This window comes from Gavia stellata, unplaced genomic scaffold (assembly GCF_030936135.1).
Source record: "Gavia stellata isolate bGavSte3 unplaced genomic scaffold, bGavSte3.hap2 HAP2_SCAFFOLD_53, whole genome shotgun sequence".
NCBI classification, from domain to species: domain Eukaryota; kingdom Metazoa; phylum Chordata; class Aves; order Gaviiformes; family Gaviidae; genus Gavia; species Gavia stellata.
The window spans coordinates 419,248-437,799 of record NW_026776569.1 but is presented as its reverse complement, the minus strand read 5'-3'; the positions used below and the strand labels follow the sequence as shown (position 1 = coordinate 437,799).

The 18,552-nt window shown below is 55.9% G+C and overlaps 1 protein-coding gene across 1 annotated transcript; it reads right to left on the bottom strand.

Moving 5' to 3' along the window:
* Positions 1–1,022: 1,022 nt before the first annotated feature.
* LOC132321141 (SUN domain-containing protein 2-like) lies at positions 1,023–15,006 on the bottom strand. Its single transcript, XM_059834715.1, is given in 14 exon segments — positions 1,023–1,164; positions 2,077–2,141; positions 2,243–2,299; positions 2,493–2,570; positions 6,882–7,018; positions 10,191–10,338; positions 11,037–11,129; positions 11,644–11,811; positions 12,543–12,658; positions 13,038–13,122; positions 13,705–13,876; positions 14,480–14,520; positions 14,801–14,932; positions 14,935–15,006. Coding segments are annotated over 14 exon segments (1,506 nt in total).
* Between the last annotated feature and the right edge of the window lie 3,546 nt (positions 15,007–18,552).

Genomic DNA, 18,552 nt, shown 5'->3' with positions numbered 1-18,552 from the left:
GGTGCTGCTCTCGATCTCGATGTGCTCGCAGGAGGTGGGGCGTCAGCGCCTGAAGATGTGTAGTAGCCTGCGGGCTGCCTGATCTGCCTTACGCCTTCTCCCTCTTCCATGACCTCGTCTGCCGGCTGCAGCAGGGCTGCTGGCAAAGCGCGCGGTGGAAAGACAACAGTCCCGCCTCGCCCTGCCCAGCGATGGGGTGAGGACAGCAGATGCTGAATGGCACCAAGGCCCTTGCCGAGCTGCAGAGAGGGGAACGGGAGGGACAGGAGGGGGCTCACGACCTGCAGGGAGCAGTCGCACACAACTTGGCTGGCTGGAAAATAAGATGAACATGAGTTATTGCTAACCGCAAAATAGAGGAGGCCATGGGATGAAAATTATTTCCCCCCCAATAAAATAGAGGACGATGTTGGGGGGATTTATTTCCCCCCACAAAAAATGCAGTAGGGCCATAGGGATGGATGGTATTTCTGCCCCCAAACAACAAGGTGGTAGCACAGGAAAAGAATATAGAAAGGGAACGGGGAAAGGAAAGGGAACTGCTGCATGTTTGCAGTGAGCATCAATCTGGAGCAGCCGGCAAGAAGGGGACCTGTGGGGTGGCTCTGTGTGGTCTCTGGGACACGTACTCAGCCACGGCAGTGCCCACGGGGCAGCACCCTTGTGTGTTTCTCGCAGAACCTGGTCGTCGTGCCCCCGGGCAGGGGCTGAAGAGGAAGGAGCTCCCTGTGTCCCGCTGGAGGTTTTGCCGGGGGCTGGAGCTCTACAGCAGAAGGAAAGGGGCCACGGGCAACAGCTCCTGCCGGTGCAGCGAGGGCAGCCGTTTACGCAGGATGGTGGATACACCCTCCTGCCTCCAAATTGGGCAAGAGCCAGGTCTGAGGCAGAGCCATCGTGGGGCACGCACAGGCAGAAGGGAAAGCAGCAGCCACCTCCCTCCGACATGTCAGCTGACATTCATTGACAAGGTCACGCACTTGTCCTGCTATCAGAGATGTCTTTATTCTCTTTCTAGCGCCATTTCAAAAGAACCGGGACCTGGCTGGGCGGCTCCCAAAGGCGGCCGCCAGCTTTGGTGGCAGGACCCAGTTAAGGATGTCCCTCTTCAGTAAGACCACGATGAGGACAAGGATCTGCAGGAGGGCGAGGAACAGAAGAAGTCTCCTGCGGGACAGGAGAGGGGTCAGGCAGAGCTGGGGGCAAATTTGTCTCAGCTCTTTCCAACCACCCTCTTCAAACAGCACCGTGGGACCTCGCACCGTGCTGGGCACAAGACTCCCTGCTCAGGACTGAGGGGAGGGGCCCGGGCAGCTCTCTCATCCCACTGCCGATGGAAGAGCCCCAGCACCCCACGCCCGCCAGGCAACTCACCTCAGCCAAGAAGCGATACTATTCCTCCTTGACGCCAGCTGCTCCTCCTACAGGCCAAGGCACAGCAGGGACATGTGTTGGGGTGTGCGAGGAGGCCGAGGTTTTGGGGCTCAGGTCCCCTCCCTCGTCCCCGCTGAGATCAGTGCCCCCACGTCCCGCGGGCACAGTGCAGCCCCTTCCCTCCCCAAGGCCCACAGCAGGGTTGTCTGTCCTACCAGCCGCACAGCCACCATCTCCTGCAGCAGCGACCCGTCTGTCTCGTCTGTCTGCGCCTTCTTCCCCCAGCTACGGACACCACGGGCTGCTGGCCTGTGAGGAGAGACCTTGGCTGGCATGGCGACCCCCCGGCTGGCCAACAGGGAGCCTGGGTGCTGCCCAGCCTCTGCTGGGGCTGGCACCAGGCACCCCCGGCAACCCAGCACTGCACAGACCCATCCCCCACCCCTGTGCCACCCCAGGCCTGGGGAGCAAGTTGGAGAGCCTGGGAGCTGCTCAGAGGTGTGCAGAGCTGCTTCCAGGAGTCCCGAGTTGCTCAGAGAGGGTTTGAGCCACTTAGGAGAAGACAAAGGGCTCTCCAGGGCAGGCTGGAGGGAGGAGCAGACAGGAGCCAGAGAGAGGCCTGCAACGGGCAGAGGTCTGCCCGAAGCTGCTCAGCACCCCTGACCCTGCTGCCCCGGTTTCAGTCAGGGCCCCATCACCACTCACAGAGCTGTTGCCTGTCGGAGGCATTGCCGTCTCTCCAGGAGGCGCTGGACCTTGTTCCTGAGAAGCTGGAGAAGCAAAGGGCCCGGTCAAGAGTCCTGGCCATGCCCGCTCTGAGGGGGCTTCCCCCACAAACCTGTTGAGCCCCCGGCCCTCCTGTCGCCAGTACCTTCTTGACCTTAACCCGTTCTTCAACAGCTTCTAGCAGCTCCGACCACTGCTCCCTCTGCAAAGCAAGCGGGACACATTGCAGGGAGACAGAGGGACCCCCAGGCCCAACTCTGACACGGTCCACTTCTGGACATGGTCCTGAGCAACTGGCTGTAGGCGACCCTGCTTGAGCAGGGGCACTGCACAAGACAAGATCATCTCCAGGGGTCGCTTCCAGCCTCAACCAGGCCATCCTTCTGTGAACTCACCATCGTCTGGGTGAGCAGCCCCTCCAGCTGCTGGAGCTCCTGGGGGTTGTTTTCGCAGCACCGCGCCACGACACAGCTCTGGGGAGAGGATCCAGACACAGGCACTGAGCCCCTGGGCTGTGAGGACCGTGGGGATACTCTGCCCTCACCCTCCTCTCCCCCGTTGGGGGCCTTCCACTGCACGGCAGACACAGGACAGGCCATTGGCGAGTATTCTCCAAACTCCTGCCCAGCAGCACCGAGGTTCTCCTCCAGATGCTCCCCCGCCTCAGGGAGCAGCCCCCTTTTATACCTGCCAGGGCGCCTGTGTCACAAACCCACAGTGACATCATGGTGACATGGCCATCCCCGCCTCCTGTGACACGACCATCACCTCCCTGGGACTGGCACCAAGAGCTGACCTGAGGCCCAGGCGCGGCCACCGGGGAATCAGGGCATTGCTCTCAGCACCCACTCTCAGTGCACGGGCAGGAGCGATTGCGGGCGCCAGCATGAGCCAGGCTGCGCAAGTATTCCCAGCAGGCAACTGCAGACAATCACACACCCACATGTGCACCACAGGTGTGCACATGTGCACGGGCAGCAACACCACGTGGGCTCTAGCCCAGGGCTCAAGCATCCAGCCCCTGTTTGGTTCCAGCATCCAGCCCCGGGGCGGAACTTCAGCCCAGGAAGGGGCAAAATAAAGCCTAGTCCTCTGCTCTAGCCCAGGCAGACACCGTGTTTGAAGCCTCCCAAGAGGAATGGGCTCTCTCACTTGCTCAGAGAGCTGCGGTGGCCGGCACCCGGGGGGACACCAGGAGGAAGGGGTGGGGGCACGTAGCAGGCAGGCAGTGAGCCACGTGCTTCAGCTGTGACGCTTCAAGCGGCTGCGTGCAGCGGTGCCACATTCAGGAGTTAGCAGGCTGGGTCGCTCCGGCCTCCATCCGACAGTGCCTTTCCCCTCGGCAGCAAAACCTGGGAGTGCCTGGAGAAGCTGGCAGGGAGCAGCCGGGGCTGTGCCGGCCGGTGGCTGTGGGGTCAGCAGGGACAGGGCTTTGGGGACAGGGCCAGCGGCTACGAGATTGCTAGAATGGGCCCCAGGGGATGGGGTGCAAGAGGCAAGAGGACCATGGGGCCAGCACTGCTGGGTATTGGGACAGGGGCCCACGGGGCTGTGAGGCCACCCAGGATGGGAGCATGGGGAGTGGGGGAGACGGGGGCCGTGGGGCTGTGGGGAGGGAGAAGGGCACAGGATGGGGCTTTTGCGTGGGAGGAGGAGTGTGGAGGCCATAGGGGCTGTAGGGCACAAGGGCATACGGGTGGCTACGGGGGGTATGGGGAGCTGTGGGGAGGAATGGAGGGGCCTTTGGGGTGTCTAGGGGGCTGTGGGTTATCATGTTTTTTGTTGTACACCTCCGTGACCGGAGGGTGAAGCCAAGGTCTCCAGTGCGGCCAGCAAAGACACTGCGGTGGGATGACCTTGGCTGGGCTGCTCCCCCAGAAGGAATTGCACAAAATCCCACTCTCAGGCAATGGTATTCCTACCCGATGGGAGCAGCAGATGACATGCAACTGACCCAAGGACATTCTAAAGTTTCCAAATTCCAGATGCCTCTAAGTGCAGACCCATCAGTGTTACAACAGCCTTTCAAACCCTCACCAATTTCAAACACACCTCCCCTCACTGAGGGAATGCCAACAGAAGACATTTGGTTCACTGATGCAGAAAGAACAAATGCTAAATGGCAATATAAAGCTGCCACATTGAACATTAACACTGGCCAACAAATTAGAGGAGAAGGCGAAGGCAGTGCACAAGCAGGAGAATGAAGGGCAGTTGCTTTAGCAGCACAGAACGGAGCAGAAGTTATATCCGTGGACTCCTGTGCTGTGTGGGCTGGAGCCACATACCGGCTCTGACAGTGGGAATCGCTGAACTGGGAAGTAAAGCGATCTCCCGTTTGGAGAACTCAAGATTGTCAACTGTTATTAACTGTAGCCAGAAAAACCCCATTCAGGGTGGGACGGGTGAAAGCTCACACCAAAGATAATAAGCCAGCAACGGACTGGAACAGAAAGGTGGATGAATTGACAAAGATCAGGAAAACCTAAACAGGGAACTCCCTAAATTCTGAGTGGTATCAAATGGGGGAATGGCGACGTCAAAAATCAGGTCACACAGGTAAAGCAGCACTTTCTTTTGCTGCACAGAGCACGGGTTGGCCCCTAGACAGGAAAACTTGTGCAGTTATTCTCGCAGAGTGTCCTCAATGTCGATTAAAATGATGCAAAATCGCCCTGCTAAAGCACCACCCCTCCATAGCAATGAAGGTAAAACCTTATGGTCTACACGGCAAATTGATTGTGTCGGGCCATTCAAACCCTCTGCGGGATATCGATGCATCCTCACGGGAGCAGAAGTCATCTCCAGCTTGCTTTTGGCAACAAAGTGCCCGAAGGCCGATGGGTGAAATACAGTACGAGGAGTATGGTTTTGGTTCTCAAGTCTACCTACTCCTGATGTCATCCGCAGTGATAACGGCTCGCACTTCTCCCGTGTAGGAAGTGCAAGAATGGGCAACACAAGAAGAAATCCAATGGCTATTCCACACCCCCTGTTATCCTCAATCAGATGGGGTGGTAGAAAGAGCTAAGGGCCTCTTGAGAACGAGTCTGAAGGCCCAGAGGGACACTCAACTTCCCCAAACACTTCATCAGCTGAATAATCGGCACGGGCCCAGCGGGAGCTCCGTGAGCCAAGCATTCTTTGCAGAAGCTGTGCTTGATGCTCCCCCTTCTGATGAAGGAAACTATCCGATGGCGTTACAGCCAGTACAACCCGTCACCGTGAGTTTACCACAGATTGGAACTGTACCTGCGACTCTAACGAAACCTCGCGGCCCACTTGCCTGGGAAGCTACTGATAGCAGCGCTGCAAACCAGAAAAGAAGCGCAGGGTGGATTCTTCCTTCTTTCGAAGGGGGTAACCAGTTTGGAAAACCCCACCGAGACCCGTCTAGTCTACCTTTTGGTTGTGCAGCCTCCTCCAAGACCAAAGGAAGAGACATCATTCTACTGCTGTTGAAGATTTTGGTAACACTTGCTTCCCCACGGACGCCCACCTGCCTCAACTGAACCGTCATTCGAGAAATGCCTCAGGCACCAGCATGAGCTGTCATCTGAGAAGTAATAAAAGAGGAATTGGACACCTTCACTCGGACCTTGCACTTTCAGCCGTATCCTAGGGCCGGACCCTGGCACGCTTGCTGGCATGTGGAAAGTCATATCACTTGGGACCATAAAACTGAGGCTTTGGAGCCTGAAATGAGGCTTTGGAAACCAAACCTAAGATTTGGAAAGTAAAAAGGAGTCTTTGGACACTAGAAATGTAGCTTTGGAGCCTAAAAAGAGGCTTTCTGCCCTGATGGTGCGGGATTAGACCCTCAGAATGAAACCGTGGACCCTAAAATAGACTATGGGTAATAAAAGACAGGTTGGGACCCTAGAAATGAGGGGTCTGGCCCTAAAAAAGAGACTTTTGGGGCTAAAAGATGGGCTCGATGCTAAAAATGAGGTTTTGGAGCCTGCAAAGGAGGGGAAACTCTTGGATCGTCCATGGCCCCAAGAAATGAAGTTTTAGAGCTTTGGGCACTCCAGTGGAGGCTCAGAGCTGTAAAAGAGAGACTTTGCACCCTAGAAATGGGTTTTGGGAGGCTCAAAATAGGTGTTGGGTTCTCCAAATTGTGGACCGAATCCTGAAAAGGAGGCTTTGGTCCCTGAAAAGGAGGCTTTGGAAGCTACAAATGAGCCTTTGGACCCTCTACATAAGGCTTTGGCCTCTAAAACTGAGGCTTTGACCTTCACAATCAGACTTTGGGCTTTAAAAATGAAACTCTGGGCCCTTAAAATCATAGAATCATAGAATCGTAGAAATATAGAATAGTTTAAGTCGTTCATCGCTGAGTCTTTGAACCTTAAAAGGGGGGTTTGGAACTTATGATTGAGGGTTTGTACCCTAAAAATGAGGGTTTGGGACCATACAAATGAGGCTTTCAACCGTACAATCAAAGCTGTGGACTCTGAAAATGAGGCTGGGGGACAAAGTGCCACCCCCCATCCCTTGGCAATGACAGGGACTCACAGGTGAGGATGGCGGCCCTCCTGCAGGGACGGGCGCTGGCGGCGGCCGGGGGAGAGGGGTGCAGAGGTGGCGCCAGGCGGCCTCGCTGTCGCACACCTCGTGGAGGCAGCGGCAGGTCTGGCCCAGTCTCAGCAGGGGGTGGGGGCAGCGTCAGGAAGGAGATGATGTGCAGCAGCTGTGGGGAGAGAGGTGGGGAGAGCATCAACCCTGGGACCCCCCTGCTCTGAGGGGGGACCCCAGCCCCACATCCCCCCTACTCAACTCACCACCTCAGGCGGGAGACGCCGGATGGCGGCCGGGTCCTCCCCCTCCTCCCCACCCTCAGCCTCACAGCAGGCCCCACCTGCGCCATCTTGAAGCTCGGCCCGGCTGCCGGTGGAGCCCGCCTTCTTCTCACACCAGTCTTTGCCGGCATAGGTCGGGAGGGCTGTCAGTCTCCTGCCCTGAGGGGATGCTGCCTCTGATTGGCCCCCAGCTGGTTCAGGCTGCCCTGGTGGGCTCCCGCCCTTCACCTGGACTCTGACCTCTCATTGCCCACATGGGCTGTCACTCTGCCCTCAGTTGGGGCCCACCCTCCCCTGAGGGGATGCTCTCTCTTATTGGCTGCCTGAGGGCTCCCTCCCCACCCCCATCACTGCCCGCCCTTCCCTGAGGTGATGTTGCCTCGGATTGGCTGTCTGGTTACATGTCAATCACACCCTTCCCCAAATGCGATTGGCTGTCCTGGGTCCACTGACTCCCCCCAGACTCCTGGGCGGCCGTTGCCAGGCGACCAGCTCCGCCTTCAGGGTTTAGGCCCTCCAAATACAATCGCAGAACCATCGACCCGTTTAGGTTGGAAAAGACCCTTACAATCATGAAGTCCAACCGTAAACCTCACCCTGCCCAGTCCAGCACTAACCATGTCCCTCAGCGCCTCACCCACATGTCTGTTAAATCCCTCCAGGGCTGGCGACTCAACCCCCTCCCCGGGCAGCCTGTTCAATGTCTGACAACCCTTTAGTGAAGAGATTTTTCCTCATATTCAGTCTAAACCTCCCCTGGCGCAGCTTGAGGCCATTTCCTCTTGTCCTGTCGCTTGTCACTTGGGAGAAGAGACCAACACCCACCTCCCCACAACCCCCTTTCAGGTCGTTGGAGAGAGCAATGAGGTCTCCCCTCAGCTTCCTCTTCTCCAGGCTAAACAACCCCAGCTCCCTCAGCCGCTCCTCGTCAGACTTGTGTTCCAGACCCCTCACCAGCTTCGTCGCCCTTCTCTGGACACGCTCCAGCACCTCAATGTCCTTCTTGGAGTGAGGGGCCCAACACTGAACACAGTATTTGAGATGCGGCCTCACCAGCGCCGAGTACAGGGGCAAGATCACCTCCCTGCTCCTGCTGGCCACACCATTTCTGATGCAGCCCAGGATGCCGTTGGCCTTCTTGGCCACCTGGGCACACTGCTGACTCATAATCAGCAGGCTGTTGACCAACACCCCCAGGTCCTTTTCTGCCGGGCAGCTTTCCAGCCACTCATCCCCAAGCCTGTAGCGTTGCATGGGGTTGTTGTGACCCAAGTGCAGGACTCAGCGCTTGGCCTTGTTGAACCTCATACAACTGGCCTGGGCCCATCGATGCAGCCTGTCCAGAACCCTCTGCAGAGCCTTCCTACCCTCAAGCAGATCAACACTCCCACCCAACTTGGTGTCTTCTGCAAACTTGCTGAGGTTGCACTGGATCCCCTTGTCCAGATCATTGATAAAGATATTAAACAAGACCAGCCACAAAACTGAGCCCTGGGGAACAGCACTTGTGACCGGCCTGGCCAGAGAAGGAGATCAGCTTAGTCAGGCAGGACCTGCCTTCACAAACCCATGCTGACTGGGCCTGATCGCCTGGTTCTTCTGTACGTGCCACGTGGTGGCACTCAAGATGATCTGCTCCATAGTCTTCCCCGGCACCAAGGTCAGGCTGACAGGCCTGTAGCTCCCCAGATCCTCCTTCCGGCCCTTCTTGTAGAAGGGCGTCACATTTGCTAACCTCCAGTCCACTGGGACCTCCCCGGTTAGCCAGGACTGCTGGTGGATGATGGAAGCGGCTTGGTGAGCACTTCCGCCAGCTCCCTCAGTGCCCTTGGGTGGATCCCATCCAGTCCCACTGACTTGTGGGTGTCTGAGTGGTGTAGCAGGTCACTAACCATTTCCCCTTGGATTGTGGGGGCTTCATTCTGCTCCCCATCGCTCACTACCATCACAGGGGGCTGGGTAGCCAGAGAACAACTGGTCTTACTACTAACGACTGAGGCAAAGGCGGCATGAAGTACCTCAGCCTTTTCCTCATCCCTTGTCACTGTGTTTCCCTCCACATCCAGTAAAGGATGAAGATTCTCCTTAGACCTCCTTTGGTTCTTAATGCATTTAGAGAAACATCCTTTATTCTCTTTAACGGCAGTCGCCAGGTTAAGTTCTACTTGAACTTTGGCCCTTCTAATTTCCTCCCTGCTTGGCCCTGAAGCCCTGTGGGGCCTGCCAGCGCTGGGCAGTCCCGGGCACGGACGCAAAGGGCAGTGGTGAGCCCCCGTGAGGAGAGAGTGACAGGGCTCTGTCCTTCCTTCTGGCCACAGGAGGATGCCCTGGGCCACGCCAGGACAGGGCGTCTCTCCTCCTCAGCCCCAGGGGAGGGCGCGGCCTGAGGAAGGCCCTGGGTGCTGGGCTCAGCACGGGCACTGTGACCGGGGACAGACCCTGTCTCCTGCCAGGTTCTGGCCAGAGTGCAGGCATCTGAGCTGGGATGAGGTGGAAGAGTCTGGAAAACTGTTCATCGAGAGGAGGCGATGGGAGAAGGGACAGTGTATGTGGCACCTGGGATTAACTGACACCCTCAGTTTCCTGTCTGGATCAGTGCTGTACTTGCACAAGGACTAAGCCCCAGCTGAGAGCAGAAATTCTTCCCAATCCTGGGTGCCAGAGCGCTGTTCCTGCTCTCTCCTCCCCGGTGCGACCCAAGCGCACGACTGCCCTGCCTGCTCCTGCCTCGGTGCTTTGGGCACTGGGGGGTGAAAAGGAAAGACAGACTCGTGTAGTTATGGAATCTCTTGAGGTGTCCTGAGTTTGCTTTGCTAATCCCTTCTGTCACGTTTCCTGAGCTCTTCACTGGATATGTGCCTGGAGAGGCGAATGAGGCCGTGAACTGGCTTTCCAATCAGGGGTTTCCTTCTTACAATACAACATGCTTCCATTGTCTCATAGGTGACAGCCTGAAAGACGGAAGCTGAAGCAGCATGTGCCTCTTGTGAAAATAGGTAACAAGAGACGGTTGTGTTCAGTTGATGCTTAGTTGCTTCCTGTACCTTCATTTAATCTTTTGTGTATAGGCAGGTCCTGCTGATGTTCCTGTGCAGGCAGCAAGCATGTGGATGTCAGTTTTTCTGCATAATTGTGACTGATCTTTCTTGTTGCTTTGAATAAGGAAAATTTTGCTATGTACCCCTGAAGTCTCCGGTAAGCTCGTGGGTCAAGAGAAGGACAGGGAGCTCTCTTACCAGTTAGCATCACAGGCAAAACAGGCTCCAACTCCACTTGGTGAAAATTAAGGGCCTTTATTGCCAGATGACAGGGACCCCTTTCCCCCGTCTTCGGGAGGATCGCCGTGCACCCTGAATCGATACAGGCAGGTGTAGTCCGGGTGGCCCCAGTTGCTCAGCACTTGCAGCTTTATGTAATTCACGAACCCAGAGAGCTCGTTCTGAAATGACAAGAAGGAATGAGTTGCCTTTTCCTCCCTGGCAGTTGACTCCTGACAGAGTAGTGCCGCAGCGACGGACTCCTTCAACAGCTTACTTCTGGCTGCCCTGCGAGGTCTTTTGACCTATGGTGGTCAAGACGTTCTTATCCTGCTCCACCTCCTGTGGCCATAAGAACAGGAAAGGAAGAAGCAGCTACCAGAAGCGGCAGCAAATAGATGGGCGAGTTCTTCTCGCCTGCTTTGAGGCACATGCGTGCACAGTCAGAAGACCCAGTGGAGTCAGTCAAATGGCTCGTTGCCTCCTCTAGAAAGCCACCGAGACATAATGGCCTCCCTGTCCCTACTCGCTACCAGCAACACCAGAAGCGTCAGAAAGCCCAGTAGTTCTATCTTTAACTAGCAGGCCAGGAGTAGTGCATACTAGGGGACGTGGCCACTTGTGTGCACTTGGAGTCCAGACACTCAAGCTGACTTCAGCTTCAGCGGTGGTGCTTTTAAGCGCTGAAGCTGAAAGCCAAAAGGAAAGAGAAGAACAACAGGAGTCCAGGCATACGCCACTAGGAAGCTAAAGCAGAAGAAAAGCCAGCGTGGCACATGCTGCAGGAGAGGGCTGCCTCTAGCCCTTTGGCAGGGAAGTTTCTCCCCAGCCAACTGCATATCTCCTCCTCTCCTCCAGTTCTCCCTCTTTGTCCCCGTACCTTCAGCTGGAAGGTCTGAGTGGGATTCAGCATCGCCAGGAAAGTGAACCGTCCCAGGAACGTTCCCTGCTCCTCCTGTTCTTCCTTGAGGCCCTAGAGAAAGACAGGGGTAGGGAAAACAAGAGCGCCTCGTTCACCGTGGGAAGATTTAACGTCAGTCGGTGAAGTACTGGTCTATTGCAGCTACGTAGTCCAAGGAAGGTGAGCACAAGAGGAGACGAGAAGCTGCAGCTAGGTAGCGTGCCACACTTGCCTACTCAAGGAGTCTCAGCTGCCAGTCAGGAAAGGAGCAGACGTTCCCAGTGAGGGGGGTAACGTGAGCATCACAAATGCCCACTGGGATTGGAAGCCAAGAAGGTCTAGGACCGTGCACTGTGCCAGCTCCTTTTCCCTGTGGCTCCTGGAGTAGCACCTTGCCCCAGAAGCTTCCTTTTGAGCGGTACATTGGATAAGAGAGGAATACAAGGGAAAGGGAGCAACTCCAAGGAGCTTGTTTCTTCTGCGAGCCAGGAGGAAGCCGCAGGTCGCTGGACTCTTTGAGCCGTATTCACCGCCCGCCTAGAAATGCTATGCAACCCCCGCCCCCCACTCTAGAGAAATCACTCACGTAGACAGCAAAGTCCTTTGGCGCTCTGGAGATGCTGTCTCTATGGAACATTGTCCCTGAGACATGGTCCACGGTGACTGCTCTGGGAACGATTGGCACAGACAGCCTGATGAGCACGTGTCCCTGACTTCCTGCCAAGGGCCAGCAGTTTCCTGGATGATTTTCCGGCTGAAAGAGAAGAAGAAACAACGTTCACGTTGAGCTAAGCAGTGGTGAGAATTCATGCGTCACAAGACCCCTTCAGCAGAGAAGCACTTGGATGGCAGGAAGCTGGATGTGCCCCTCGAAGAAGCTCTCCGGCCTGTCCCGGTCTGGAGCAAGTCGCCAAGAACAAGCAAGGGACGGTGTGGCTGAAAGGCACCTGCCCAGAGCAGGTGGCATCTAGAGGGCCCACCTGGATGAGCCTTTCCTGTCAGGGGAAGCAATGGCTCCCTCTCATCCACTCCCACCTCCTTCCACCGGCACCAGCCAACACTTCAACTTGTGCAGGCAGCTCAGGAGCAGTGCCAGGACGGCTTGCCAACACAACGTGGGGCCCTCCAGCAGTGCAGGCTCTCAGCGCCCACTCGTGCTCACTAAGAGCCCTGGCGAGCTCACACCCCAGACCTCTGCAGGCCCCTTTTCCATCCTCCTTCCGTGCCATGCTGACAGTTCTCACAGTGACTGGCAAGACAAAGACTGTGGGACCCAGCTAGCCTGTTAGAAGCTCGCGCGGAGGAGCTGGGGCACTCCGCGAGAGGAAAAACTCAGCAGGGAGACACAGGAGGCGAGTAGGTCCATGCAGGAAGGCAGCAGGAGAAGAAAGCTTCGAGGAGCAAAGACAAGGGCCAAGGCAACTCTCAGCAGCGCGTTTGGTTCCTCCCCGCCACCTTTGTTTTTCTGATTCTTGGTGCACCTACCTCAAGGATAACGTCAGGAGATCGCAGGTAATCCAGCACCGGCAGGGAATACAAAAAGACTTTTCCTTTCCTATTGCGGAAGGATGGAGAAGTCCTTGAATGAACGACAGCAGCCCCTGGAAATGAAAACGTGAGCACAATCATTGAGCAATGTCAGGAGGAATATTGCACTGCTGACTTGAAAAAAGCTTCTAAGTAGCCATCAAGCTCCTACAGTGGGATTCCCTTCTTTCGTACTGGCATGATCCCTCTGGAACACACAGCAGGGACTCATCAAACTGTCGTCAGGGGCCATGGAAAAAGACAAGAATGGGAAGTAGGCTTTCTGGTCTTCAGATGTGGTCTGGCCCATTACAGGCTCTGTCAGTGGGTCCATTTGTAGGGCACGAGGTGGCCCTTGACTTCTCGCCCCTTCTCTCCTACCACTGGGCACGTTCAAATGCCTGTCTTGTCAAGCTGGACAGGAAGCGCTTTGTTTGCACAATGGCACAGCACCTGATGATTTGAGGGCATAATCTGGCATGGGGACTTGCTTTTCTTCCAGCTTCTCCAAGACTTGATTGATTATCTCTTGAACAGCCTGGGAAGGAAGACAAAGGAGAGCGCCTGTTAGAAGGAAAAGGAACGGGGCAAGCAGCTCCCCTGCAAAGCCAGCCAAGGTGAGCTGGGACAAGGTTCAACTCAGATGTAAGGGAGGCCAGAATTGCCCGGAAACCTCCCAACTTTGCTTTACTGCGATTGACCGCTATCAGAATGGAGGGGCTGCTCACTCCCACGCTCTGAATGCTGAAGTGGTGGGAACAGGCTTTTCCTGTGGAGATGCCCATGCCAGGCAGCATGCACAGACAAGCCCCTGGGCATGGGATGGGAGTGGGGCAACTAGGGACTGCTGAGAGCATTCCTTCTTTCGGGTTCTCCCTTGAGGAGGACCTGAGATCTGGACGGAGAGGAAGGTACGACTAAGACAACTGTCCTTCCCGTCACGGCTCTCTCTTCCCCCAGAAGGAAGTGTGGCGCAACAGGAGAAGGAAGTGTGGCAATGCACGGCACTTGTTCCAGCAGCACCAGCCTTTTGGCTAGCTATGACAGGGGACTGTAGCAGGATACGTGCCGGAGGGAGGAAAGAAACCTCCGGGTAGAGCTTTCTGCAATATGCCCTTACCCATCCGGTAAAGCCTGGGAGCTTCGCCTGCTTCAAGGCTTCCTGAAAAGCACGCTCGGCGACATCCTTTAGGCTCCAGCGCAGGAGATAAAGCTCTTCCTGGAGCTTACGTAGCTTTTCTGGCAGGGTCAGGGTTTCGCTCAGCACTTCTCCTAACTCGTCCCCTGCTGGCCTAGAAGAAGTGAGCAACGGAGAGGTGGTAACTGTTGTGGCTGGCCTCTCGGACGCCCTGGGAATGTGAGCGAGGGAGTGACAGTGGCAGTTGCAAGGCTGCCCTCAGCCCTTGAACCTTGCCCCCCTGCAAAGGTCTTGACGGGCAACTGCTGCTACACCAACCTCAGCCTGAGAGAAGACTCCCTTTCCCTTGGTCTCTCCTCTCCTTCGACGGGGCAATGCTGCTTGCAGGGGCTTTCGATTGCAGCCCAGCAATGGAAAGCCGCAGAGGTGTCTCCTAGCAGCTACTCCCAAGCATGGGGGAGAGGAACGGATGCAGGGTGGAGAAGGCTACCATTCCCCTGCTCAGGCGTTAGAAAGGTGGAGCTGCCAAGAGCCCAGCCCAAGTGAAAGGGTGGACGGACGGGTGGCCCCAGTCCTCTAATGGACGTGGGGAGCTAGAGCTGACCGTTTGGCAGAAGGCGAGAAAGGGCAGTGGGAGAAGCTGAGGGCGCTGTGCCAGGGGAAGTTTGTGTGAGACAGGACATAAACAATGTCCTGTTGGGGCCGAGGGGCAGAGCTCCTCTAAAGAACCGTCTAGTCCAGGGGAAATCGTTTTTACCTCCGAGTCTTCCAGTCCCCTCCAGGGAGATGCGAGCGCACCTGGAACAACAATTAAGGGAACTCCGTTAAGTTTCAGCAAACCAGTGCTTTGCTGAAACCTGTGCAGGCCCAAATCTGCCTAATCCTGGTTCTTGATCGGCTGTGTGCAATGCCACAACTGTGGAGACACTGGTGCTCGGTCCAGCTGACCTTCACCTGGATGACCTGCCAGGGTGGCTTCTGTCCCTAGCCCCAGCCACAGGCTTTTAACAAGTGGCTCTTTGTGCCCTGCAGTTGCGCTGGCAGAACCAGTCTTGATGTGAAGAAATGGAAATGTCACCTGCTGTTGGAGAGGCTGAATATGGGAGGAGATGTAGGCCCACCATCCTGCTGCCGTCCTCCAGAGGCTTTCTTCGCCAAGCTGTCCCACGGGGTAAACACCTGTCAGCCATACACCAAAGCTCTCCTTACACTTAGAACGCGGTCTAAGGCCGGGTTATGCCTCGGGCTGCCCGCTCCCCTTTCCATGTCCCTCCCAGCTGCCATAGTTGTCTCTCCTCTTGTAGTCTTGGGAAGAGGTCGTGACGGCCTGCGGGCTCTGCCAGAGACGGACATTCCCTCCCATGGACTATGCTCCTTGTCCTACAGAAGCTTCCCAGCCTCCTGGGCCAGGCGAGGTTAACCACTGCCTCTCCCTCAGCGTAAGAGAACTGGCTTAGCCCTCCTGGGGAAGGCAAGTCACCCCTTCCTCGCCCCCACACCCGTTCCTCGGAAGCAGGGAGGACTGGCACACCTCTGTCGGGGACTTTCTGCTCTTACCTGGGCTCCTCTGCTCACAGCAGGGGAAGCGGACCAGGGCAGCATGGAGCCCTGGGGACCTCCTAAAGCACCATCGTCAGGTCTGAGCTCTAGAGAGACTCACCGGAACAGAACAGACCCACAAGCAGCGCCAGGGTCACCATCTTCAGAGCCTTCGTTTTCCTGCGGAACGGCAAGGAGGAAAAGGGTGGTGAAGCTGGTGGTACCCACTCAGTTCAGCATCAGATTCGAGAAGAGCAGTAAGGACTGCAGGTCCTGAACCTGGTGTTCCTGGCATGAGGAATGGCTTAATCCTGCACAAGCTCGAGTCAGAGGCAGAGTTGTCACCAAGTGCACCAGTGGGGCATTTGGTACAGCAGGGAATGGCAGTGTTTTGTGAGGGACGGAGGGCTCAGGATTGACTCCGGAATAGGAGAAGGAGTTGCAACAAAAGCTGTGGCCATACTTCACATCTGTGGGGGTGGAGAGGCACTCACAGCGTACACTTCCTCAGGAATAAACAAGCCCCTTTTATTCTACTCGAAAACTTCTTGCAGCCCTCAGAGGATCTTGTGCTCCTTTTCCTAAGGCACGCCACTGGTGAGGGGCTGACCAGGTTTCCGAAGGAAACCTCATCTGTCAGGAACAGAGGTCAAATCCAACACAGGACAAATCCAACACAGGTCAAATCCACTGCCAACAGAGGAAACATTGGTGTCCTTCTGGTTCGGGTCAAAAGGAAAACCAAGACAGCGCAGGCACATAACCCATGCTGCAGAGCGCGATACAGGACTGCGCGAAGCTCTCGCCATTACTGCGGCAGGATGGAGCTGGGCAACTGCTTGGGACTCCCTTCATGTGATCCAAAAGGGACTCGTCCCTCATTTGGCAGAGACAAAAGGCTTTCGAGGCCTAGTGCTGGCGTTTGTGAAGGGACTGAGGAGACTGCTGCTGCCTTACACCGCCTCCAGGCCGAGCTCTCAGGCTGCCCTCGTGTGCGTCCCCTGTCCGTCCCCCACCCACCCCAGCTGATGAGGTGGAAAATACCCTTGGGGAAAGGAGAGGAGGATTTTTCAAACATACCCGTTCAGATCGAGGGCCTTCCGCAGCTGTCTCTCCGCATCCGCTGAGGTGCGGGAAACAGGCATCCTGCTTGCTCGGGAGCGAGCCAACCACTCTGCGATCTCTCTTCTCTCAAGACCGAGAGTGACGATGGCGCAGGCACGACCCTGATCTTATGCCCTGCTGGGTCTACCTCAGCGCCGACGACGCTTTGTGACATCAACAGCAGTCAGTGATGTCACAACAGAAAGGGCAGCGCCACGTTTTGAGGCAAAGTCCAACCTGACGGGGAGCAGGTTTTGCACTCCTCTCCGCAAGGGAAGAAACCCTGCAAAACCAGAACGTCTCCTACCGAGGGGTCAGCTCTTCCAATTCCACTTGTCCTGGTTTTGGCTGGGATGGAGCTAACTTTCTTCCTAGTAGCTGGTAAGGTCCTGTGTTTTGGATGTAGGAGGAGAGTAATGTTGGTAACACACTGATGGTTTAGTTGTTGCTGAGCAGCGCTTACACTAAGTCAAGGGGGTAACCAGTTTGGAAAACCCCACTGAGACCCGTCTAGTCTACCTTTTGGTTGTGCAGCCTCCTCCAAGACCAAAGGAAGAGACATCATTCTACTGCTGTTGAAGATTTTGGTAACGCTTGCTTCCCCACGGACGCCCACCTGCCTCAACTGAACCGTCATTCGAGAAATGCCTCAGGCACCAGCATGAGCTGTCATCTGAGAAGTAATAAAAGAGGAATTGGACACCTTCACTCGGACCTTGCACTTTCAGCCGTATCCTAGGGCCGGACCCTGGCACACTTGCTGGCATGTGGAAAGTCATATCACTTGGGACCATAAAACTGAGGCTTTGGAGCCTGAAATGAGGCTTTGGAAACGCAAACTAAGATTTGGAAAGTAAAAAGGAGGCTTTGGACACTAGAAATGTAGCTTTGGAGCCTAAAAAGAGGCTTTCTGCCCTGATGGTGCGGGATTAGACCCTCAGAATGAAACCGTGGGCCCTAAAAATAGACTAGGGGTAATAAAAGACAGGTTGGGACCCTAGAAATGAGGGGTCTGGCCCTAAAAAAGAGACTTTTGGGGCTAAAAGATGGGCTCGATGCTAAAGATGAGGTTTTGGAGCCTGCAAAGGAGGGGAAACTCTTGGATCGTCCATGGCCCCAAGAAATGAAGTTTTAGAGCTTTGGGCACTCCAGTGGAGGCTCAGAGCTGTAAAAGAGAGGTTTGGACCTAATAATAAATGAGAGTTTGGACCCTCAAAAGGAGGGTGTGGGCCTTCAAAATGGGGCTTTGTTCTTTAAAAACGGGGCTTTGGAAATGAGATTGAGACTTCAAACCCAGAAATTAGGCTTTGTGCCCTCAAATGATGCTTCCGTACCAAAACCTAAGCCTTTGCACCCTAGAAATGGGTCTTGGGGGGCTCAAAATAGCCTTGGGGTTCTCCAAATTGTGGACCGAATCCTGAAAAGGAGGCTATGGGCCCTGAAAAGGAGGCTTTGGAAGCTACAAATGAGCCTTTGGACCCACTACATAAGGCTTTGGCCTCTAAAACTGAGGCTTTAACCTTCACAATCGGACTTTGGGCTTTAAAAATGAAACTCTGGGCCCTTAAAAGCATAGAAACATAGAAGTGTAGAAATATAGAATCGTTAAAGTCGTTCATCGTTGAGTCTTTGAACCTTAAAAGGGGGGTTTGGAACTTATGATTGAGGGTTTGTACCCTAATAATGAGGGTTTGGGACCATACAAATGAGGCTTTCAACCGTACAATCAAAGCTGTGGACTCTGAAAATGAGGCTGGGGGACAAAGTGCCACCCCCCATCCCTTGGCAATGACAGGGACTCACAGGTGAGGATGGCGGCCCTCCTGCAGGGACGGGCGCTGGTAGAGGCCGAGGAGAGAGGGGTGCAGAGGTGGCTCCAGGCGGCCTCGCTGTCGCACACCTCGTGGAGGCAGCGGCAGGTCTGGCCCAGTCTCAGCAGGGAGTGGGGGCAGCGTCAGGAAGGAGATGATGTGCAGCAGCTGTGGGGAGAGAGGTGGGGAGAGCATCAACCCCGGGACCCCCCTGCTCTGAGGGGGGACCCCAGCCCCGCATCCCCCCTACTCAACTCACCACCTCAGGCGGGAGACGCCGGATGGCGGCCGGGTCCTCCCCCTCCTCCCCACCCTCAGCCTCACAGCAGGCCCCACCTGCACCATCTTGAAGCTCGGCCCGGCTGCCGGTGGAGCC